The sequence below is a fragment of the Rhinoderma darwinii genome, chromosome 4 (assembly GCF_050947455.1).
Source record: "Rhinoderma darwinii isolate aRhiDar2 chromosome 4, aRhiDar2.hap1, whole genome shotgun sequence".
NCBI lineage: Eukaryota > Metazoa > Chordata > Amphibia > Anura > Rhinodermatidae > Rhinoderma > Rhinoderma darwinii.
The window spans coordinates 24,313,754-24,339,535 of NC_134690.1; the positions used below are offsets into that span (position 1 = coordinate 24,313,754).

At 44.7% G+C, this 25,782-nt stretch overlaps 1 protein-coding gene across 3 annotated transcripts in view; it reads left to right on the forward strand.

Annotated features, from left to right (window-relative positions):
* The window catches only part of LOC142759068 (cytochrome P450 2K1-like), a 78,407-nt gene extending 63,007 nt beyond the window's left edge, over window positions 1-15,400 (forward strand). For 2 of the 3 annotated variants that reach the window (XM_075860910.1, XM_075860909.1), the window contains 5 exons: window positions 3,771-3,944; window positions 6,271-6,412; window positions 8,317-8,501; window positions 9,365-9,506; window positions 11,111-15,400. In XM_075860910.1, the coding sequence (XP_075717025.1) occupies window positions 3,771-3,944; window positions 6,271-6,412; window positions 8,317-8,501; window positions 9,365-9,506; window positions 11,111-11,295 (828 nt within the window). In that variant the 3' untranslated portion in view covers window positions 11,296-15,400. The remainder of the gene's footprint in view (window positions 1-3,770; window positions 3,945-6,270; window positions 6,413-8,316; window positions 8,502-9,364; window positions 9,507-11,110) is intronic. The other variant, XM_075860911.1, reaches the window with a different exon arrangement.
* Window positions 15,401-25,782: the final 10,382 nt, after the last annotated feature.

Consider the following 25,782-nt stretch of genomic DNA (forward strand, 5'->3'; position numbering starts at 1 on the left):
TGCCAAAATTTTTTACCGGCTCTTCAAAATAAGGCCAATAATTGACCATTATTATCAGCATCTTCCTAATATTATACCCCTATACAGAATATTGCGGTGGATGAATCCCTTGTTTGTTTTAAGGGAAGACTCAGGTTTAGGCAGCAACTTCCAAACAAAAGGGCCCGGTACGCTATTAAATTGTACAAAATCTTTGAGGTTGCCACCGGGTATACCCATCGCTTCAGAGATTATGAGGGAAAGGACTCTAAAATTCATCCCCCTGAATGCCCCCCTTACTAGGAGTCAGTGGGAGGATTGTGTAGGACCTTGTGCATCCGCTGCTTGGCATAGGCCACCATTTATATATAGATCATTTCTATATTAGTGTCCCTTTGCCCGAAGTCCTTGCGTCCTGATCCACATTGGCCTGTGGCACAATCCGGAGAAACCATAAAGGCCTCCCCAAAACTCTGCTGGGACTTTAGTTAAAGAGGCTCTGTTACCAGATTATAAATGCCCTATCTCCTACATAATCTAATCGGCGCTGTAATGTAAATAACAGTGGTTTTTATTTTGAAAAACTATCATTATTGAGCAAATTATGAACAATTTTAGATTTATGCTAATTACTTTCTTAATGAACAACTGGGCGTTTTTTAACTTTTGACAAAGTGGGCGTTGTAAAGAGAAGTGTATGACGCTGACCAATCAGCGTCATACACTTCTCTCCATTCATGTCCATTTGTATTCACTGCACAGCGTGATCTCGCGAGATCATGCTGTGCGGTCACTTACTCACACATTAACTTTACTGAAGTGTCTTGAGAGTGAATAGACATCACCTCCAGCCAGGATGTGATGTCTATTCACACTACCAACACCTCGGTAAAGTTTCTGTGGGACTTAATCACAGCACAGTGTGATCTCACGAGATCAAGCTGTGCTGTGTGAGTAAGTCCCACAGAAACTTTACAGAAGTTTACAACATCGCAGTTGTCTATTAACGAACTAATTAGCATAAATGTAAAATAGTTCATAACTTGCTCAAAAATCATCGGCACTTATAATCTGGTGACAGAGCCTCTTTAAGGGTGGGAGAGAGAAGAGCCGTCTGCAGCGAAGATCTGCTGCTCCTCAGGTACAGAGACAAAAGACATCCTGATCCTGACCACCACACTTGTGGGGTCCAATTGATCACTATACCCCTAAATAAATTCCTTCATGGATACAAAATGGGGGTCACTTTTTGGGAGTTTCCTTTGCACTGAAACTTAAGGGGCTCAACAAACGTGACACGGTGCCTAAAAAACATCCTAATAAAATCAATTCCCTAAAATACATGAGGTGCTCCTTCATTTCTGAGGACTGTATTTGAGTCAACTAGCGCACTAGGGCCACATATGGGGTATTTCTACAAACTGCAGAATCAGGGTAATACATATTGAGGTTTGCTTTGTTGATAATATTTCCTTTTTACACAAAATATGGATACAGATGGAAAATCTGCAAAAAAAACCTTTAAATTATGACAGTTCTCCTCCATATTGATTTAATTCCTGTGGAATACCAAAAGGGTGAACAAAGTTCCTAAATGCAATTTTAAATAATTTGAAAGGTGCAGTTTCTAAAATGGGGTCATTTATGTGGGTCCAGTTAGGGACCAGTTCAGAACTTAACTGGTCCCTAAAAAATTGTTTTTTAAAATTTTCTTGAAAATGTGAGAAATGCTGATAAACTTATAAACCTTGTAATATTCTGGAAAAATAAATAGATGATTAAAAAATGATGCCAACATAAATTAGACATATGGTAAATGTTAACTATCAACTATCTTGTGTGGTATGATTATCTGTCTTACAAGCAGAATAATTGAAATTTTGAAAATTGCTAATTCCCCTTCCTGGTTCCCTAATTTTAGGGCCTTGATAAATCGCCTCTTGAAACAGAAGAAATGTTCCCATCAGGCCTGCACAACAACTTATTTTTTCTTTCTTGACTTATTGGAGCCTTAACGAATTTTATTTTTTCAAAAACGTAGTGGTATGAGGGCTTTTTTTATTGCATCAGACCATGTGAAGGTGTAGTGAAGTGTCCAAACAGAGGGGTTATGGAGGTATAAAGCGCCCCACGTGTATCGCCACAACGTGGCGTCCTCAGGTCCTTCCATTCTAAGTCCCCAGGGCTAACTACAGAGGGATTCCCTGGTCTTTGATTGAGTCACCAGTTTTCCTGTGACACGATCAAACAGGGGAGTTCCTGTTGATCATGCCGTGGTCAAAGGGTCCACAGGGTTAAACAGCTGGGGTCGGAAAGTACAGGAGCTGTAAATTACAGCTCCTGCTTAGAGGATGAGTGCTACAGCGATGTCAAAAGACAAAGCACCTGCACCGACTGCCATCAAAAGGAGAGCCAAGGCAGAGGGGTAGCTAAGTTCTCCAGCACCCAGGGGAAAGATTCAGTTTGGTGCCCCCCCCCCCCAACCTCTTTTCTGACATCTCCTTCGACATGTTTGCTTTCTCTACCAATCAATGAGGTGTAAACCCCCCTAGAAGTTCCACACAACCATTGGGGCACCCTCTAGGAGTGGAATCCCCAACCAGAGAGTTGCCGATACTCTGGCTGGGGATTCCTCTCCTGGAGGAGCCCTTGACGCCACTGCCCATATATGGATAGGGACATCAATGCTCCCTCTAAGGAGCGGCATTTTACTGTTGCTGACACTCTGGCTGTGGATTTCTCTCCTGGAGGAACCCCTGGCGTCATTGTCGATATATGGACGGGCACATCAGGGGCTCCCTTTAGGAGTGGATTCCCCGGCCACAGCTCCTAGAGGGAGCCCCTGATGTTCTGGTCCATATAGGGACAGTGATGTCAGCGTCTCCTCCTGGAGCGGAATCCCCTGCCAGGGCGGCTCTGGTACGGGTTTCCACTCCAGGAGGAGCCCCTGACATCACTGTCCATATATGGCAGGGACGTCAGGGGCTCCCTCTGGGAGCAGATACCCGGCAAGAGAATCGGCGCCCCCCCCTCCACTCTTAGTTGTGCCCGGAGCACATGCCCCACCTGCCCCTCCAGCTGCACCCCTGGCCAAGGAATATGTCTACCTGCCAGATTTCTACAAAACAGTTTAAAAATGGAACAATTTCCCATTAGATTCAATATTTAAATTTCTAACCCATGCTGGAAAAATTAAAGCTTTTGGTTGCTTGGGGCTAGGTGCATGAGGCTCAACGTGTTATTATATATATATATATATATATATATATATATATATATATATATATATGTGTGTGTATATATATATATATATATATATATATATATATTCTAATATTTAATTCTGGCCCTTCCCTTTAAGGTCTTTCTCTGTATGACACGCAATGGTTTTTCCAAGCCTCAGGGTAGATATAGCAGGTAACATATTTTTTGTGAATGAGATAAAAAGATAGGTATGAGTTAGATAAATAGGATATTAGATAGATAGATAGATAGATAGATATTGAATTACAGCCATCAGTGTATGAGTGTAAATACAGATTTAGCTGCCAATCACTGAGTAGGACCGCCCACTGGACTATTAAGCCTACACTGATTTAAGTATTAGAAATAATAAATTACAGGTAATCCTGAATGTCTTTATACAAAACTACATACCAATCTGCTCAGCTCCTCCCGCTCTATGACATGCTGCCTGCACATTGGACCTCACTTTTGACATTACAGGTTCCCTTTAATCCTACCATGTATGGTTTCCTTCATATATTTTCTTGTATATTATATCATTCCAGTTATATAATGTGTATCCAGTTCTGGGACTCTTACCAGGAAGTCATAGAAAGTTTCAGAAGAACATTGAGGAACTTCGTTCATTCATTGAATGTATATTTCTGAAGCATCTCAGAGAGTTGGACATAAATGATCAGCGAGGCTTTATTGATGCATTTCTTGTCAGGCAGAACATGGTGAGTCATTCCGGAGATCCCATCGTAATATCACAATGTGTGGTCTATTGTTTTCCACCGGACTGCAGATAAACCTACTGTGTAACAATTATGTTCATTGATAGAGAGACCATATATAATGCAGTATATGATAGAGGTATAGAAATAGTATCAAATAAAGCTTCTACCCATCTGGGTTTTCAATCTATAGGGAGGTCAACACAAGATCCATTACCCATTGGAAACTGTAAAGGATAGAACGGCGGGCCAATTGGTAATATACGTGGGTTTGTTGGGTTTTTGGGTTTTTACGCCAGCCACTAAAAAGTAGCCCTTTGGAAGAACGGATGCATGATTCTCCGTTAGAGACAGCCAAGCACCCAGTGAAGAAGGCAGAAACAGTTTTTTACTATTTTTGTCTTTTGTATTGCTATACAATGCTCAATGGGCGCTGTGGATGAAGTAGAGGAAACAGCAGTGCCCATACCCAGTACCCAGGCAGCTGTCATGTTCAGGGCCAAATTATAGGAGGAGCCAAAGCAGCAACTGCCCAGGGGCCTCCACCTCCCAAACTTTCCCAGCAAAGTCAGAATTTTAAAAGTTTTAAAAGTACAATAATAAAACAATATAAAAGTTTTAATAAATATGCATAATTTTATAGTATAATACTAATAATTGGAGAAAGTTATTAGCCGCTGTCAGACACCTTTAGCTCAGCTATTCTCCCAATTGAGCAAGGATCAGACATGTTAAAAACTAACTAAGAATGGAGCTTCCACCAATTTTTTTGCCCAGGGGCCTCCCCCATTCTTAATCCGGACCTAGTCACGTGATAGGTCTGCTAATTGTGATAAATGGCAGCTCATGGCAGCATAAAATTAATAACAATATCCCTTGAAGGTATTTTCTATCCTTTTGGAGGACAAGTTGTAAAAAAAGAAATTAAAAAAATCATAAAAGTAAAAAAAAATATGACAAATAAAACCCTGATGATCCCCCAGTCATATTTTAAGGTTGAAAATGTTTTAAGATTTATTTATAGGATTAAAAACTATATTATATATATATAAATATAATTTTAAATGTAATATAAATTTTACTAAATTATATTGTAATATTAATACTTATTCACACACTAAATGCCCAATATTTTTACAAAAGCAATTGCTATATGTATAAAAGGGTTAAAAAAAATAGAGGCATTAACCATCACAAAAAAAAAAACCGCTCGAGAGGTACTGGCTCTCCTTGAGGAGACTGATCCATGGGACAAAAGAATGCAAATTAGCTCATAAATTAACTCCTCTAAAAGAAAGAGAGCTCTATCTATACACAGATCTATTTCAGGATTCTTTCACCGGAACAGTACAGAGCAGGATACTGTGGGGCTGAATGTGATGCCTTAGATGCAGTTCAAGGCGAGGAATGCTGGCTCTTATTAAAAAGAGTCCCAGCGGGCGTAAGAAAGCATATTTACAGGTAATGGTTCATGGGAAAAAAGTATGCAAAATTAGCTCATATGAGCTAATTTTCAGCGTCTACAGATGGGTCTCTTTTCCTTTTGGAGAAGTTTCTCGTATAACTGATATAATCTGATATGTCACAAAAAAAAAGACACAAAAAGAGTTTATGGGATTTTACATTAGGCTAAGCCTTCAATGTAGGATTTTTTTGGGGGTCTGACCTCTGGGACTACTACCAATCAACAGTAGAAAGTGGCAGCATTGCTCGCTGGAACACAACAGCCCACATTGATGTCCATAAGGGTGTATCTCTCCTGGTACTGCAGCTCATTCACTTGAAATGGCTAAATTGTAGTACAAGACATGGCCACATGAAAATAGACATCGGGTACTACAATAAACTAGCACAGCAGTGTTCTAGGAACAGGGACCTCAACCAACTTATAATTATTTGTGGGACCTAAAAGATGAAAGTGGGTTGTCCAAATCCAAGTTATCACCATGCTCAAAAGAAATAAATCTTTGCTCAAGACCTATTCTATACTGGTCACAAATGTGTTTTTCCCATTGTCTACACTGCCGAGCAGCTTAATGTGGGTGGGACTGCAATGGGATGGACATCACTGCCTTAAAACTACAGACCATGTTATTTCAGAGCCCTGAGTTGGGAGATCACTGTATTGCCATCCTGAATGTGGAACATGATATTCACAAATGTTTATGTTCTATGCACAAAGGTTGTCCTTCCATTTTTATTTTTGGGACTTTGCTTACTAGAACCTGGACAACCCCTTTTTACAATGATAGTTTGTCTTAATGTTAATATGTAGTAACACAAAAACATCAGATAAAAATTGTGATATTTTTACTATTGGATATTTTAGGAGAAGTCATACCCGCAGTCCTATTTTCACAATGACAACTTGACTGGCTTGATAAGATCTCTGATAAATGCCGGAACAGACACCACATCCGCCAGCCTCCGCTGGTGTCTTCTTATGATGATTAAATATCCTCATTATCAAGGTAATTAAATACTGATGCTCTTGTAAGTGTTAATATTTGTGCACTAAGAAACATACAATGGAACATATTACTGATGACCACCCATATTGTAGAGAAAACGGTCTTCTAGAGGGGTGGTCCGCCAAAATAAAAAAGAGCAATGTACATGGATCTAAGGGAATTTAAAATTCGTCATGGGAAAATGTGGTCTGTTCGGTTTCCAAAACAGAATCTTCATCAGGATTAACCTGGGATTTTTACAAGGGGGTTTTCATTGGTGCCTATAGTGGAGATGGCAAAATGTCTCCGCCCCCATTACAAGAATCGACAAGCAATTGGTAATCTTTGACAACCTTGGACAATATCTAATATTCTTGGTGGTTTTGAATGCCACAAGGGTTAATAAGGACGGTTTAGGATAAGAAATTGTACCTGTAGTTTAATTTAACTAGGTCCAAAATTCTTTCTAGGGGTCAAAACTCTGGTTTTCTGATACAAAGCTCCAAATCCCGTTTTCTTTAACACAGCAATAGAGTTACAGGATAAAATTCTGCTGTTTGCAGCCACCACTAGGGGGAGCTCACTGGATAGGGCTTGATACAGCTCTGATTGAACTCTATAATAAATCCATATACAGTGAGCTCCCCATAGTGGTAGCCAGTATAATTTTATCCTTTACTTTGGCTTCTCAAGAACTGCTCACAGGGGGATTTCTTAGTACAAGGAATCCTCCGTAAGTGCGGCTCTGTTCCTTCTAGCAACTGGTTTAGTCCATAACTTCTGGCACTGAGCCCTTAGAAGTAGTGCCTGTCACCGTGCCTACAGAGAATGGCTTGGACCCACTATGTTGCCAACATAGTGGGGCTAAACTGGGGAGCGAAGTCTAAGGTATACCAAGTCACCCTTTGACCTCTGTATGGAGATATAGTCATGGCTGCTAGTGTCCCAAAGTCGCTACTCTGAGTAGTCTTCGTTGGCAACAGTTGACATGGACAGACGAGTTACAAAAACAGCGGGCAAGATGCACGGTCCGGAATAGCATAGGTCAGGGAAGGCGGCATACGTTCACTTATGGTTAACAAAGCCAGAGGTCAGGACAGCCAGAAGTCGCCGGGGGCTGATACATATGTGGCGGGAGTGAGAGGCAGTGGTAGCCAGAGGTAGTAGAGGAAATTAAAGTGCTTAGATCCATGATATTTTGGTTGAGTAGATATTTACCCTCAAGAGAATTAGGAAACAGTTAATAAAAGTAGGTGAATTACCCGATGTCATACAAACAAAAATAATCAAACCAAAGTTTCGAAGCTCAAGAAGCAGCGCTTTGAAAAAGTATTGGACCACTTCCAAATTTCTTAAGTTATTAAACACCAACAGGCCCTGGACAAGCTATTTTGGTGCCCGAGGCAGTAAATTCAGGATGTGCCTCATACTCAATCCCTAAACTATGATAGCTGAATGGACAAGCAAAAACTTAATTACCTCCTGTCATACCCCTTCCAGCCAATCCCTAGAGTTCTTATTTATAATACGTACTTTACATTATCCTCCACCCTATCTCCTCCACACACATGCAGGCCGGGTGGGCCACCCTACAACATATTTGTAGTAGAGTCCACTGGCATATGCTCCTTATCAGCTATATCCCCACCACTATTCCTCACATACCAGACAATCTCTTTTTAAATCCATAAATTGAGCCCCCTCTCAACGACACCCTATGTGGCTAAATACTCCTCCTGTAACTCATCCCACCCCGACACCCTCTCTTACTTCTCTGCAAATTTCCTAACTAGTAGCAATGACTGACTGATCCTTAATAATAGTGTAAGTTGCATTTTTGAGAATAAGTTGCATGTGCTGTATGACGCAACAATTTCTCAAGTTAATTAAGAGCCATTTGATGAAATATCAATATCTCTTCTCAGAAAAAGTTCAAGATGAAATTACAAAGGTAATTGGATTGGCTCAACCCACCTATAGTCATCGTCTACAAATGCCCTTTACCAATGCAGTTATACATGAGACCCAGAGAATCTCAAACATTGTACCAATGAGTTTGCCACATGAAACAACGAGAGATGTCAACTTTAGAGGCTACAATCTTCCAAAAGTAAGTGAACCATCTATAAAGCCGTATCTCCATACAATGGCCAAGTCAATTTTAAGCTCTTCATTATTGGAGGCTGTACAATATTACTAATTTGTATCACTAAAGGATAGAATATGTATCTAGTTTCTGGAGAACTAATTGATGCATTGACATGAATATAATTTTCACCACTAAAGATTAACCCAGTCCAAAGTTATTTACAAAATTTCACCAATGGCATCAGCCTAATGGGTGAGCAAGGAAGATATGTCGAGAGCATATCTTCCTTGGACAAATCCTACTTGTTAGAAGGATCCCTTGACTATAAACTCATCACAGAATGTCCCCCTGTTGGGATCCCCACGATCAGGTGTAATCTGTGGGGAAGCCTGGCAATAAGTGTTCAATCTCCCTGCAGCGCCACCACAGGATAAATTAAGTATTACACAGTGTCCATTCATATCAATGTGTTGTCTGTGTAATGCAGGACAGGACAGGTCCTCCAGAGAGAGAAACCTTTCTTTGTAAACATTCTCCACTCTGATCAAGAGATGAGGATCCTAAACAGAGGACGCCCCTCTTTTAACTCAGAAATTGTTTTTTTAAACTAGACATCAAATTAAAGAAGACTTATATGAGGGTATGACCTATACTCTGCCACAGTCATGTGATAGTGAACGTTAAAGTAGTTGGGCTGACCTCTAACAATAAAAAAAAATCGAAAATTTGTAGAGCATAAACTATGAATGAAAATTTGAACCATTTGGAACCAATCATAGATCCATTAACGCAACAAATATCATTGACAAAAAAAAGTGAGAGGCGAACACTACTAACTATAAAGATAATATGTTCAGTATATATCTAATATGCCTCTTTTATAGGGTACACACATAATTCCGCTGCTGACATCCGTCCTACATGACAAGAAACAATTTAAGACCCCAGAAGTATTTGACCCAAATAATTTCCTTGACTCGGAGGAACAGTTTATGACGAATGACGCTTTTATGGCATTCTCAGCAGGTATTTACTTCATATATCTCATAAGTTTCAGTAACAATAAGGCAAATTGTCGTTAGCAGTGTTGAAATTTGGTGGAGAGCATTAGATCCAGCCAAATGATTCTTATGATACAGACCATTTGTTTCATGGGGAACCTAACCATTAACTTCATATCTACCACAACATTCAACAAATCCCCCCCCCCCCCCCCCCCGTTTATTTCCTCTAACTATCTTACCTCATTACCAGAGACATGCACACTAAGGGGTATTGATATAAGAGGGAACAATGCATGCAAAAAGCAAAGCAGTAGGGGTGGACAGAGTGAACCAACCCCCCCCCCCCATCTGTAAGAGTCATGGGCCCCTTACAAACCACTCTAGCCATGAAACACTTAATTTGGTTTTAGAATTTGAGAAGCGCTTGCCATAACTGACCATTAGGTTGTATGCTCCCCTTTGGCCATGGGCCCTGACAGCCCTATTCCCCAAATAGTCAGTTTGCCCCTTTGTGGCAGGAAATGAAAAGACAATTGCCTCATTCTAATCCATTGCCAGACTGATTGATAACATGGATAACATTACCTGCACTGGATCTCAGCTGTTCTTGTCTTGAGCCACCATTGGTCTTTTTGGTCTTGTTTGGGGATCTCTGGAGTTTTTGAAACACATAGCAGATCCTCCATTGCCCCAATGATAATCTCCAGTAGATGTAGAATGTATAGATCGATCAGCCATAAAGTTGAGACCACCTGCCTGCTATTGTTTCACCAGACTCATTGAAGCATAGACTCCAAAAGACCTCTGAAGGTGTCCTCTGGTATCATGCCATAAGACGTCAGCAGCAGATCCTTTAAGATGCGAGTGGAACCTCCATGGATCTAAATTGTTTTTCCAGCACATCCCACAGATGCTCAATCGGATTGAGATCTGGGGAATTTGGAGGCCAAGTCTACACCTTGAACTTTTTGTCATGTTTCTAACCATTCCTGAACAATTCTTGCAGTGTGACAGGGGCATTATCCTACTGAAAGAGGACACTGCCATTAGCGAAAACAGTTGCCATGAAGGGGTGTACTTTTGTCTGTAAAAATATTTAGGTAGGTGGTACATGTCATAGTAAAATCCACATGAATGCCAGAAGGTTTTCCCGAAGAACTTTGCCCAGATCAACACACTGACTCCGCCAGCTTGTCTTCTTCCCATAGTGCATCCTGGTGCCATCTCATGTAAGTGAAGTATACGCGAGCGGTAGTCCACATGATTTAAAAGAAAACATGATTCATTATACCAGGCACCTTCTTCCATTGCTCCATGGTCCAGTTCTGATGAAGCCACTTTTGGCGGCGGACAGGGGTCAGCATGGACACTCTCATCAATATGTGGCTACATTTCCCACAACGCTAGCTGCGATGCTCTGTGTGTTCTGAAACCTTTCTATCTGGCCATTGTCAAAGTCGATCAGATCCTTACACTTACCCATTTTTCCTGCTTTCGAAAAATCTAATTCAAGAACTGACCACTTCATCTATCTCTCTATCCCATTTCTTTCTATCATCTTTTATGAAAGGCTATATTATTTCTATACGTATCTTTGAATTTCTTACCCTTTATGATGTTTTGCAGGTCGTAGAGTATGTGTTGGAGAAAAGTTGGCGAGAATGGAGCTCTTCATCTTTTTTACCAGCCTACTACAGAAATTCTTGTTCTGCCTCCCTCCTGGGGTCAGTGAAGTCGATCTAACCCCAGCTGTTGGATTTACTAGGTCTCCAATTCCTCACAAAATGTGTGCTATTCCCCGGATCCAATAAGCAAAAATATAGAACGATAATGTACTTGATTTAGTGTGAATAATAGAATATGTAGAAGGAGTGCGCTGTTCTGTAATGTTTATGTCGGGTATATTCTGAAAAATAGATACGACAGGAATGCTGTGTACTGATGTAGCAAAAACCACCTTACAGAGGAGCTGTCGCCTCTCCTGACATGTCTGTTTTAGTAAGTACTTGTAGTACTCATGAAAGAACAATTCTGGAAAATCTTTTATTAGAACTCTATGTTATACTGTTCCTCTGTTATTCTTCCTAGAAATCTATGTATAAATTGACAACTGGGTATTACCACTTAGGGTGTGTCCTTACACTGTCGCTGTCAGTACACAGAATTCCTTTTCTCTATTTGCAGATGACACTAAACTGTGTAAAGTAATAAACACAAAGGAGGATAGTATTATGTTACAAATAGATCTGGAGAAGTTGGTGTCTTGGGCAGAGATGGGGAAAATGAGGTTTAGCACGGATAAATGTAAGGTAACGCACTTGGGAAAATACATGTCACCATTACCCAATAAATCAGAAATACTGGGTAAAACTAACATGGAAAAAAAAAAAACGGAAGAGTTTCAGTTGACGGTAACTTTAACTGTAGCAACCAGTGTCAGGCAGCTGCTGCCAAGGCAAATAAGATTATGGGGTGCATCAAATGGGGCATATATTCAATTCTACCACTTTATAAATCACTAGTCAGACCGCACATGGAATATTATGTACAGTTTTGGGCACCAATGTACAAGAAATACATAGTAGAGCTTGAGCGGGTTCAAAGGCGGGAAATCAAAGTAACACATGAAATGGGTGAACTACAGTTTGGCTTCATGCCCACTTCAGTCTTTTCCTTCAGGTTGCTAGCCGTTTTTCTGACGGCTAGCGCCCTGACCCATTCATTTCAATGGGGCCATGCACACTTCAGTTTTTTTGACGGTCCCGATACTCCGTTCCGAAAAAGGAAGAGCATGTTCTACTTTGGTCCGAGATTCTGTGACCGGGAGGCCCATGGAAGTCAATGGGGCCATCAAAAAAACTGAAGGCACACGGAAGGCATCCTAGCAATGGCCGGGCGGGCAGAAGTACATTAAAGATACTACACTAATCGGCAGCCACTTCTCTCTATCCAGCACTGATAGAGAGAAGAGGCTGCTGATAAATGTAAAAAAAAAAAAGCAGTTCATACGTACCCCCGTATTTCATGGGTAATACAAATATTTACTAAAACATACATGTCAGGAGAGCACCCAGGTCATCTTTAACATAAGGTACTTCCCATCTGCTCATCATAAAATAGTAATAATTAGTAAGTGCCTTAACCCATTCAGGACGGAGCCTGTTTTGGCCTTGTGGACGCAGACCATTTTTTCAAATCTGACGTGTCACTTTATGTGGTAATAACTTGGGAATGCTTTTACCTATCCAAGCGATTCTGAGATTGTTTTCTCGTGACATGTTGTACTTTATGTTAGTGGAAAAATTTGATCAATAAATTCAGTATTTGTTTGTGAAAATCACCAAAATTTAGGGAAAATTTGCAAAAATCATAATTTTTCTAAATTTAAATGTATCTGCTTGTAACACAGGCAGTTATACCACACAAAAAAGTTACTAATTAACATTTTCCATATGTCTACTTTATGTTGACATCATTTTTTGAACATCCTTTTATTTTGTTAGAACGTTACAAGGCTTAGAACTTTAGCAGCAATTTCTCACATTCTCAAGAAAATTTCCAAAACCTATATTTATAGGTACCAGTTCAGTTCTGAAGTGGCTTTGAGGGCCTTATATATTAGAAACCCCTACAAGTCACCCAATTTTAAAAACTGCACCCCTCAAAGTTTTCAAAACAGCATTTAGAAAAAGTTTAAACCCTTTAGGCGTTTCACAGGAATTAAAGCAAAGTAGAGGTGAGATTTACAAAAAAATATTTTTGTCGGAAAATACATTTTGATCCATTTTTTTCTGTAACACAAAAGGTTTTAGCAGAGAAACGCAACTCAATATTTATTGCCCAGATACTGCAGTTTTTAGAAATATTCCACATGTGGCCCTAGTGTGGTAATGGACTGAAGCACCGGCATCAGAAGCAAAGGATCACCAAGTGGATTTTGTGGCCTCCTTTTTTTAGAATATATTTTAGGCACCATGTCGGGTTTGAAGAGGTCTTGTAGTGCCAAAACAGTGGAAATCCCGAAAAGTGACACGGTTTTGGAAAATGCACCCCTCAAGGAATTTATCTAGGGGTATAGTTAGCATCTTGACCCCACAAGTCTTCTGCTATATTTATTGGAGTTTGTGTTATGGCAGGAAGGAGGTGAAGGGAACAAGTGAGCCCTAATCTACCCACCGCCCTGTCCCTGCCTACTTGCAACGACCCGCCCTAGGCGACGGGGTACAACTTGGCGGCGGTCCCTACGCTGACTAAGTGCAAGGGGATACAAACAGGGAACAAGTAAGGGAAGGGGCAGTAGCCCACGGAACACCGTGAGGAAACGGAGTGGTGAGCGAGCCAGTTAGGATCAGGATGTAGTGGAGTATACAAACGCAGAGTACGGAGCAGGAAGCAAGCCAGGGGCAGAGCGAAGCAGGATAAGCGGGAACTGAAGCAAGGCAGAAGCACGGCAGAAGCAGGCTGGAGCAAGGCAGCAGTGGGGCCAGGAATCCAAGAAGAGTAACAAGCAATGAGGAAGAGAAAACGGCAGGTATAAATGGACAGGGGGCGGAGCTAACTCCGACTGACCAGGCCTCGATAGGCTCTCCCACTCCTGAGCCTGCCACCCTGATTGGTGGGAGCCGGTGTCAGTCTAAGAGGTCTGGACTCAGGTGTCGACTGATTAATCCTGGGAGTATCCACAGACGTAGTGCCTGGCAGATCCTTTACAGTACTCCCCCTTTTATGAGGGGCCACCGGACCCTTACTAAGAGGACCCGGTTTAGTGGGGAAGAGAAGGTGGAACCTCCTGACCAATACCCCAGCGTGAACATCTCGAGCAGGTACCCAAGTCCTCTCCTCCGGCCCGTATCCTCTCCAATGGACCAGGTACTGGAGGGAGCCCTGGATCATCCTACTGTCCACAATCTTGGCCACCTCGAATTCCACCCCCTTAGGGGTGAGAACGGGAACAGGAGGTTTCCTCGAGGGGGACCAGGACGGGGAGCAGCGTTTAAGGAGGGAGGCATGAAAGACGTCGTGTATGCGAAAGGATGGGGGCAGCTCCAGACGGAAGGATACAGGGTTGAGGACTTCAATGACCTTATAAGGCCCAATAAATCGGGGAGCAAACTTCCTGGACGGGACCTTAAGGCGCAAGTTCCTAGACGACAACCACACCAGATCCCCGACGACAAACCGGGGGTTAGCAGAACGTCTTCTATCAGCCTGAATCTTTTGTGCGCTCTGGGACGCCTCTAGGTTCTTCTGAACCTGGGCCCAGACTGTGCATAGTTCCCGATGAACGTCCTCTACCTCGGGATTATTGGAACAACCAGGAGAAACGGAGGAGAACCTTGGATTAAACCCGAAATTACAGAAAAACGGGGAGACCCCTCACAAGTTACTGACCCGGTTATTCTGCCCTTAGCAGAGAAACACCCCCAAAACATAATGTTTCCACCTCCATGCTTGACAGTGGGGATGGTGTTCTTTGGGTCATAGGCAGCATTTCTCTACCTCCAAACACGGCGAGTTGAGTTAATGCCAAATAGCTCAATTTTAGTCTCATCTGACCACAGCATCTTCTCCCAATCACTCTCAGAATCATCCAGATGTTCATTTGCAAGCTTCAGACGGGCCTGTACATGTGCCTTCTTGAGCAGGGGGACTGCAGGATTTTAATCCATTACGGCGTAATGTGTTACCAATGGTTTTCTTGGTGACTGTGGTCCCAGCTGCCTTAAGATCATTAACAAGTTCCCCCCGTGTAGTTTTCGGCTGAGCTCTCACCTTCCTCAGGATCAAGGATACCCCACGAGGTGAGATTTTGCATGGAGCCCCAGATCGATGGAGGAGGCTGAACTCTTAATGGTTGGTAGGGGATCAAATACTTATTTCTCTGTGCACAATGAAAATAAATATATATAATTTTGACACTGATTTTCTGTTTTTTTTTTAAATATAATCTATCTCTCACTGGTAAAATTAACCTAGCCTAAAAATTCTAGACTGTTCATGTCTTTGACAGTGGGCAAACTTACAAAATCAGCAAGGGATCAAATACTTATTTCCTTCACTGTACAAGTTTACATAAAAGGCAACACAAAGTCCCCTTTAAGGGTTGTAGTTCTCCCCACACCCTTGCATAACCACCCAGATGCTACAGTCTCTATTGACCACAGCATCTATAGGGACATTAGCCGCCTCCCGCAGTGATCGGCTCTGCACAGCTTCTGTGCCTGCGCTATCACCATGATGCAACTGTTGGTGGCTTAATGTAAGCCATTCAATGACATACACATACTTATTTCCTTCACTGTATATAGGTTTTTTTATGTTTTACCGTGTTTGCATGATAAAATCACGGTTTTAAAGATATTTCGTTTTTGTGTCGCCATATTCTAAGAGCCACAACATTTTTATTTTTCCATCAAGAAAGCTGTGTGAGGGCTTGTTTTTGTAGTTTTTATTGGTACCATTTTTGGGTAGATGCTACTTTTTGATCCCTATTTATGCAATTTTTTTGGAGCTGAAGTGACTAAAAATATTGATTCCGGTATTGTTTTTTTTATGGCGGTCACTGTGCGGGATAAATTACATTTTGTTTCTAATAATAAAGGACTTTATAAGGGAAAAAGGGTGATTTTGACATTTTATTATTTTGATATTTGACTTTTTTACTTTTGTAAATTTTTTTGTAACTTTTTTTTTTTTTAGTACCACTAGGGACCTGAGAATCTAACTGTTGGATCGTTGTTATAATACCCTGCAATACTTATGTATTGCAGGGTATTATACCTGTCAGTTTCACACTGCCTCTGGCAGGACCTAATCGCCTTCCATAGATGGCAGACCGGAAGCCTTTGTTAGGCTTCCGGTTGCCATAGCAACAATCGGCCCCCGCCATCGCACTACGTCGTGCCGATGTTGCTATAACAATTTAAATCCGGCGGTCGCTATTGATCCCCGCCGATTAACCCCTTAAATGCGGCGATCACGGCTGTAATCCGACCCAATGTTTTCCCACAGTACTAAGGCTGCTAGTAGCAGCCTGTACTGGGAGATGCCGGTCTGAAGGGAGCGCCTTTTTTTTCTGTTAGGAGTACACGTAGAATAACGGGCTGCAGGCACAAGCACCAGTGCTGCAGTGCGTTAATCTATGTGGGGTGGTCGGGAAGAGGTTAAAGGGGTTTTCCCGTCATGACATATCCACAGGATATGTCATAAATGTCAGATAGATGCGGGTCCTACCTCTGGGACCTGCACCTATTTCTAGAACGAGGCCACCTACAAACCGTTTTATCTTTTTGTGCTCATGCTGCCTCCCGGCCACTTACTGATTTCATGGTCGGGAGTTACGGAAACAGCGTAACACGCTGAGCTACTCTGTCTCCATAAATCCCATAGAACTGAATAGTAGTTACGGAAACAGCGGAGCTCGCATGCTACGCTGCTTCCGTAACTGAATTCACTACTATGGGACTTCCGGAAACAGCGTAGCTCAGCGAGTTACTGCGACATTTTCAGAAAGAACATGCTGCTTTTCTTTCTCGCGCAAAAAGAAACGTTGTCTCCCATTGAAATCAATAGGAGGCGGTTTCGGCCATATTTTGGCACTGATTCCGATGCGTTTTTTGCATCAAAATCAGCGCCACAAAACCATATGAACTGAGCCTTAGAAATCTTAACTTTACCTTTTTAGTGGCCTTAAAGTGGATTTTGTTGTGTTACGGGATAAGTTATCACGCTGCAGCGAGTTATCAAGGTCAGGTTAAAGTTTACTACATCTGTAGGTTATAAAGGTGCACGATGGGCTGCCTTGGAGGTGTCATTTCCATGACCTGCCTAAGTAGAGTCGTGTGTTAGTGAACCTTCCCTTATCCCTCCACCCCCACCATTTAGAAAGACACGTGACACCGAGGTTGGATGTGAAATGGCCACAGCAGCCGTTTATTAATTTCACAGTTTTATAAAATACAATTTACATCCGAAACATTCGGATAACTAATTAGGAATCCAACCAGAGAATTCCTCCTAATAATTCACATGACCCAACATGGGTCAGAATCATAAATAACAATTTAACGTTAACCTTAATCCGAACAGGGGAAGTCCTTGAAGCCATTTTAGATATTCCTTTTTAAACACCCCGAGTTAGCCATCTGCAACCACCACCAACCAATTACCACCAGCCGTAAACCAGCTCGGAGGCACCGCTCACCTCTGCAGATGGCTCCAACCACCAGAAGACCACTTCCAAGGGATAACACCCGATGAAGTCTTCAACCATGTACCTTTTTTGGGGGACGCATACCCCCGATGCGACCCCCCCCACCATTTTGTACTGACTGACCTCAAGGACTCCCCCCGCCACAGCAAAACAGGCCTTGACCACCTTAAGCCTGTGAGTTCCGCCACACCACCACCGCCCTTTCAATTCCCTCAGCTATTGCCAGGCTCCACAGATCAATCCCAACCTCGGTCAAATGAACCCCATCACTGCTCCAAAAGTTCCCCATTCCTGATTCCAAATCCCTATGCCTCACGCAAATGCCCCCATTTTTGGCTACAAAACGGGACACCGCTCGGTTAACTTTAATCCGAGCCTTATTGACTCTTTCCACTGACATAGCCAGTCGCCAATGTTTCCTTGGGACAATGTCCGACCACACTATCACCAACCTGGGATAAGAAACCCACAAACACAACATATCGTGTTTAATATCCCGCACCAACTCACGAAAGGGGCGAACTCCCAAATCATTCCCACCCACGTGCAATACCAAGACCTCTGGGACCCTATCAAGCCGGGCATATGTCTGGAATTCAGCTAACACCCTGCTCCATGACATACCTCTAAATCCCAGCCAATGCAAAACCGCATCCCGCCGCGGAATGCGCAACTGGCGACCGTCCGGGCGGACGACCGCCCTCAAAGCCCCCCAATGCACGTAAGAGTGGCCCAGCAACCACACCAAACACGGAGGCGGATCTGAAACGGAAAAGAAAGTTAGATACCAGCACACAAACATGTTTTTAACCGCTAACAACAAGACTCATAACAGATGGGGGCGGACATAAGACCTAAATCTGTTGGACTCCCAACGACCAATGCGCCGCACCCCTTCATCGTCCAACCCCCAGCGCCCTGCTTCTGGTGCTGCGCCAATCCTGAAGGCATGAGATGAATACGGGCCCGCCGCGACACCGACCGCTGCCAAACATTTTTTAAATACAGCTCCAAATTGAAATCTGGACAAAAATGACCCATCCTCGTGACACAGCAATGGCAGCTCTGGAGACCCCCCTCGTGGCTCAAAACCCCGCATGCAAGCGACCGGGCACATAGCCGAACCCGGGAGGGCGAACAAAACTATCAGCTTACCCTTTCCTAATTGGTCAGTTTTTGACCTCCGCAACCATACCTCGAGCCGATCCGCATGTAGGCTCACCTCCCCCAGTCTCAACCCCCCTGCCCGCTTGGTACTAGGCGACACCAGTTCGCCAATTCTAAATGCCCCAAAGAACGCCAAAGAAAAAGCGAACCGAAACAACTCCATCTCGGCCGAAGAACGACAGACCGATGCTAATGAACCGCCCAAAGAGCTAAGCAGAGAAAACGACACAGGCCTTCTACAATCCGCCTCGACCCTACCTCGGCGCAGACCCTTCAAAGCCTGTCCCACTAAAAATTCCTTGGATATATCCCGAAAGCCCCGCAACTTAAAACCAAACGCTACCGCAGACATGAAACGATTAACCTTTGCCACTGAAAACCCCGCCTCCCAGGCGTCCCCTAACCAGTACAAAAGTGCCACCAACCTGTCTCTATCCGTGTTGACGTCACCCAACTCTCTTACCCACTCCTCCCACTGCTTCCAACAAGCAGAATAAGCACTCCACGTTGTGCGCGCCAAGGACCTCTTCACCAATCGTTCTACGGGACCGAGACCAGATCCCAGAGATGTTCTGGACAAGCCAAACCGAGACGGTCCGCTCCCGGTGCCAATTGCCGAAACCGGTCCCACTGCGAGCGAGAGAGAGCATCAGCGATACAATTCCGTACCCCCGGCACATGAACCGCCACCACCCACGCGTTCAATGACAAGCACACCAACACTAAATGTCGCAACAACTGAACTACCGGCGGAGATGATGCCGTGATGTTATTAATGGCCAGCACCACCCTCATTTTGTCGCAGTAGAAACGAACCTTCTTATCCCTGAGCCTGTCCCCCCAAATGGTCGCCGCAACCACGATGGGGAACAGCTCGAGCAGGGCCAGATTCCGCGTGAGTCCACTGGACACCCAGCTAGCCGGCCATTGACCTGCGCACCACGGACCTCCCCCGTACGCTCCAAAACCGCCCGCCCCAGCCGCATCCGTAAAAATATTTAAATCACTCGTATCCTGTGCCGGAGCCAACCATAGCGAGCGACCGTTATACTGGCCCAAGAAGTCATCCCATACCTGCAGGTCAGCGCGATGCTCCTCCTTGAGCCGCACGAAATGATGTGGCGCGCGCACCCCTGCCGTTGCCGCCGCCAAACGTCTACCAAATACCCTCCCCATTGGCATAATCCGGCAAGCGAAATTCAACTTCCCCAGCAACGACTGAAGCTCACGCAGCGCAATTTTCTTTAACCTACAAGCCCGGCGTACCTCCTGAATCAAAGCCCCCAACTTATCCGCAGGAAGACGACACTCCATTGCCACCGAGTCAATTTCGATACCCAAAAAGCAAATAGTCGATACCGGGCCCTCAGTCTTTCCTGGCGCAAAAGGGATTCCAAAATCCCCCGCCACCTTCTGCAGTGCATGAAGCAAATTACCGCAAACCGGCGAACCCCCCGGGCCGACGCACAAGAAATCGTCCAAGTAATGTATCAACGAGTCGACCCCGGCTACTCCCTTCGTCACCCACTCAACTAAACTACTAAACGCCTCGAAGTATGCGCAAGAAAGGGAACATCCCATCGGAAGGCACCTATCCACGTAAAAGGCTCCATTCCAAAAACAACCCAACAGCCGTTGGCTCTTTGGATGAACTGGCAACAACCTGAAAGCCGCCTCGATGTCGGTTTTTGCTAACAGCGCACCGGGACCCGAAGCGCGAACTAACCCCACCGCCTTATCGAATGAGGTATACACTACGGAGCACAACTCGTGATCAATCCCGTCATTCACCGACGAACCCCTGGGAAACGATAAATGCTGAATCAAACGAAATTTCCGAGGCTCGCGCTTTGGAACAATACCCAACGAGGACACCACTAAATCTTTTGTTGGCGGATCAACAAAAGGCCCCGCCATACGGCCCAACGAAACTTCTTTAAACAATTTTTCCGACACGACCTGAGCATGCAAATAGGCCGACTTAAGGTTCCTCCACGTAACCGGGACCTCATAAGGAGGCGGAGGAATAATAAAACCAACCGAAAACCCTTCGTAAAGTAACTTGGCCGCCGCCCTATCCGGATACTCATTTAGATAAGGGACCATCCTTTCCACCCTCACCGGTGACGACCCCTTGACTAAACGAGGAGGACTGGTTCCCTGACTTCTTCTTTCGCATACATTTTGCAGCGCCGTGGGATGCCCCATTACACTCTGAACACACGTGCTTGAATTTGCACGTGGCCCCGAACTTACACTGGCCATCGTTGAATTGCCAGCAGAATCCCAACTTTGCCCCGGCGCCTTGCCCGACCTGACTGGACTGGCCTCCCTGGCCGACGCTCCCGGGAAAGGACTGCCTAACCGGAGCCGTAACCCTTAACCAGAGAGCAATATCCTTCTGGTCCCACCGAATCGCTGGCCGAACCGCTTTTCGCTGACGGAATTGCTCATCGTATCTTAGCCACGCCTGCCCCCCGTACGCCCTATGAGCCTCCCCAATGGCATCAAAATAGCAAAACAACGCCGAACAATTTTCCGGCGCCTTTTCACCTATCACACTGGCTAATATTGCAAACGCCTGCGACCAATTGACAAACGTCTACGGGATAAGCCTATACCGCCGACGTTCCTCCTCATCCTTCTTACTCTCGTCCCGCTTGCTCTTATCCAAATTGAATTTAGCAAGCGGCAGGAGAGAAAAAATCTCGACGTATTCGTCCTTCCATATTCGCTCGCGCACCTCCTGCTTTAAATGCGCCCCCAACGGACCCTCGAAGCAAACATACACCTCCCCACGAGCACGATCATCAATACGCACCCTATCGCCTTCCTTCTGCGCCTCGGTCTGTACTGACACCGCGACCGCCTCTCTCGCCGCCATCCCTGGCCGCGCCTGTAACGATCCCCCGTCCCGGGGGCCTTCCCAAACTACCACCGGGGACACCTCCGTAACTACTGGAGCCGCCGCCTTATCCAAACGCCCGACCAGCTCCCGCAAGCAACCCACTAAGTCCGCTAGACCCGCGCCGTTGCGCCCGACCGCGTCGCTACCGGCCGCCGACGCTACGCTAGCAGCCCCCCCGCCGACACCTGTCATAAAAATCGCAGGATATGGCAAAGACGGAGTTATGCACTCACCGGGCTGCACAGGCGCTGTGTTCCCGTCAGCCGGACCATCCTGACCTCGCCGATAAACGTCCAGTTCACCTTCCTCCAGCTCCTCTCTCGCAGACGACTGGCCATCCCACCGACATCTCCTACACGGTGACGACGACGCGCTGACAGATGGGCCGGCAACCTGCCGCCCGACCGCTGGGACCCAGACTTCCGACCGGACCTGTTGCCTCGTCGTCACTGCAGCTCTAGGCGTCCGTCTAGACGATCCCGATGAAGCCTGCCCCCTGGCCGGAGCATCACCAGGCGGGGTGGCCGTAGATTGTCCTCCAAATCTTCCATCCGATTGGGGAGGGGTGACAGGGAGCCCGGCCTGCGACTCCCTGATTGCCGCCGGACCCCGTCGCGGCCGGGGATTCCTGCCAGGACGCAGGGCCTGGGAAGAGGCGGCCCCCCCAGCTGCCTGGCCTGCAGCGTCCTTTGTAGGGCTCCCTCTGCGACGCCGTGTCCGCGGGACCACCTCAGGGCTGAGGCGTTCTGGAGGGCGAGAGCGACGGGTAGACCCGGCCTGAGTAGGAGTGGGGGTTGCCGACTCCCCCCCCCGCCGCCATATTACAGCTAGGAAGGGGGCCGGGGGAGGGAAGCCTATCTCCTTCAGCCACAGACCTCGGGTGCCGTGCCTGACGTGGCGACGATTCGGCGTCCGGGATCGCGGTGAGTGCCGCCACGGTCTCCTCCAACCATCCGGGACCGTGGTGCACAGCTGCGGCTCGCAGCCGCGCAAGTATGTCGGCCTCTGCCATAAAACCGAACGGGACAGCGGAGGAGCTTAACCAGTGCGTGTTACTCCTCCCGCTGCTTCCGGCTCAATGCCGAAAACAGCGGGAAGCTTGGTAACGGCCCCTAACTCCTCCCTGTCCCCAATACACCCCCTCCTAACTCTCCCTCATAATTAACCCTTCATTAACCCTTTCCCTACTATGTCCGTCATGGAGGCTTCCCTCCTAAGCCCTGCGGGCTGTGTCCAGCCTCTTCTTGAGTTTACATACATACTGTAGCATGCTTATTTGGACTGTGACATCTTAATCTGCAGTAATAGACAAGGACTTATCATATACAATCACTGCACATCTTGTAGCAGTTTCTATTGTCATATAAATAATGGAGCAACTTTAATGTTATTCCAATGATGGAGATTATCACCATATCATTAGATGTCATCAAGGTCTAATCATAGGGGTCCAACATAGCCGCTACAGTTCCTTCACAGTGTTTAGATGGTAGTGGGCCTGTGCAGATATAATGCCATAGGGGTCTCGGCCATACATTCTGTGATCACTCTACTACTATACACCCACCTATCAGCAAGTGATGACATATCCTAAAATCCTATTAAGATTGGAAAACCCCTTTAACTGAGGACAATGTGCAGCTTTCTACCATATCTGACAGGGTTGGAGTGGCCCTCCAGGGTACAAGGCGATGCCCCGTGGGCCCTGGCTCTGACACAATACACAGTCCTATTTGGAGGTGACTTTGGTGTCGATCACTTGCCACAAGGGTGTGTTTCTTATGGGATAATCACAAATAATCTCTTAGACCTTCTTGATGATATGTCCTGTGGGTGCAATGATAACAACAAAGTTCATGATACAACTAAAGGTCATGTCAAATGAATGAGCTGTAGATTTAAATAGAATATATGTATATAGTCATCATCTCACCAGTTTAGATTCGACCTGAGAAAGAGTTAACGCCGAAAAGTACACAGGGTCAATGCTGCAACACTATATTTAGCTTTTTGGGAGAGGTATTTTTTTTTAAACTTTTTAGGTATGACAGATGGTTCATCATTAAAATGTATGGTAGTTAAACACAGAACTTTCTAGTTGATTATTCAAACACTCGTAGACCGATGTATTGAATTATTAACAAATGTACAGATGTGTCCACCTTTGCCTTTGTTTGGATTTGCTTAAGGACTCCAAATTCTCATGAAATCAGTTCAATACAATATCGCGGCACGTTAACAAAACCCTTGAAAGGCTGCAGTTCACATCACAGCCACTGGGTGGCCATACATAGACATACATAACAGACATCTCGTGACAATCATGGCTTTTTTTTAAAAAAATCTAGTCCTCTCGTGCCACACATCTGAGGATATGTTGAGATAGGAAGGACACATCTGTATGTATGGCAGATGCCTAGTGTAAATACATTAAAAAAAATAATGATGTTTAGACTTCGTGTCAAATTTATGAAGCACCTGACATACAAATCAGTTAAAGCTCCAGAGCCCAGAGTTCAGGATCCTCATCTCTTGGCCAGAGCGGAGAGCAGTTATAAAGAGCGTCTCTTGCTCTGGAGGACCTGTCCTCTCCTGCATTATACAGACAACTCATTGATATGATTGGATATTGTGTAATGCTTTATTTCCCCTGTGGTGGCGCTGCAGGTAAATTGAATACTTACCTTTAGGTCTCCCCACAGATTACAACTGATCGCTGGGGGTCTTGGCAGGGGGATACTTTGTGATCAGTTTATTGTTAAGGGACTGTTCTTACAAATAGGGAATGTCTAAAGAGGAAAACCCCTTTAAGAATAAAGCAATGCCGTGACTTTACAAGTCTGAAGAATTTACTCACAACAGGGCCGAATGATCAAAACTCATGATGTTTCTCATAGCAGCAAAACTGATTTTTCTAAGTCTTTTGGAAAATAACAGAAGCGACCTGATAATGTAACAGTCTAATTCCTGTGATTCCCCGGGACAGAAATAACCAGACAATACAATTTCACCTATAGCGATTCCCTTTCCTTTGGTTAGGGTTGAGGTACTTGGCTGGTCCTAGGCGCCATTCCGGTGGTTATTCACTGGACAACATTTAGCAGGTGAGGATTCAGACTAATGGAAGTAAAAGGAGATACAAACAGCAACGACAAATGTGAAAGTATGGAAATATACCAGAGAAGATGAGGCAGTCCAGAAGCCTGGACAAGTCTAGGGGCAAATGCACATTTTATAATGGATGGTTTCCAGGTGCGTTGGTGCCACTGACAGAGACGACAAGTGACAAAGTGCCCTCCTTCGCTCTCCCCATTCTGCTCACCTTGAAAAATGTTTACATGTACATATGTAATATCTGTTATTTTGACTCCTGGCGAGCTAGGATAGAAATTTAATGCGCATTTGTCGTGTTAGCATCTTACATCGCAGTACACGAACAAGTGTATCTGCAATTTATATTTTGTCCACTAGATGGCAGTGCAAACGAAGTAGCAGTTTGTTACTCCGCCTATTTGGACCTGAGGCCACGCCTTCCTGGCAGGTGCCTCCCAGAAATTATGGTGCAATTTATGACCGGGCCGCAACTCAAGGAGTCATTTACAGTTCAGAAATTGTAGAACGAAAGGGGGCTTATACTAAATTAATTGTAACAAAAATCGAATTCAAACAGTTAAGTGTAACAAAACTTTTAAAATTCCATAGTGACATGTCAGAAGTTTTCATCTGTTCAGACCCCCACCGATCACTGAAAGCAAAGGGCAGAAGCGGTGAGCTCATAATTTTTTTTGATCCCCCCCCCCTGCATTCATACAAACATTTTAGGGCTGCTGAAAGTAGATGGCCTCCTCGTTACCCAACACCCCCACCAATCAGCTGATTGAAGGAGCTGCGACCTCTTCATACTGTCGTTTACCAGACAAAGCCTGTGCGCTTTCGTATTGGCTTTGTCGGGGATTGCAGCTCCGATACTGTTTTAAGAGTCTCTGTCACCACATTATAAGTTCCCTATAT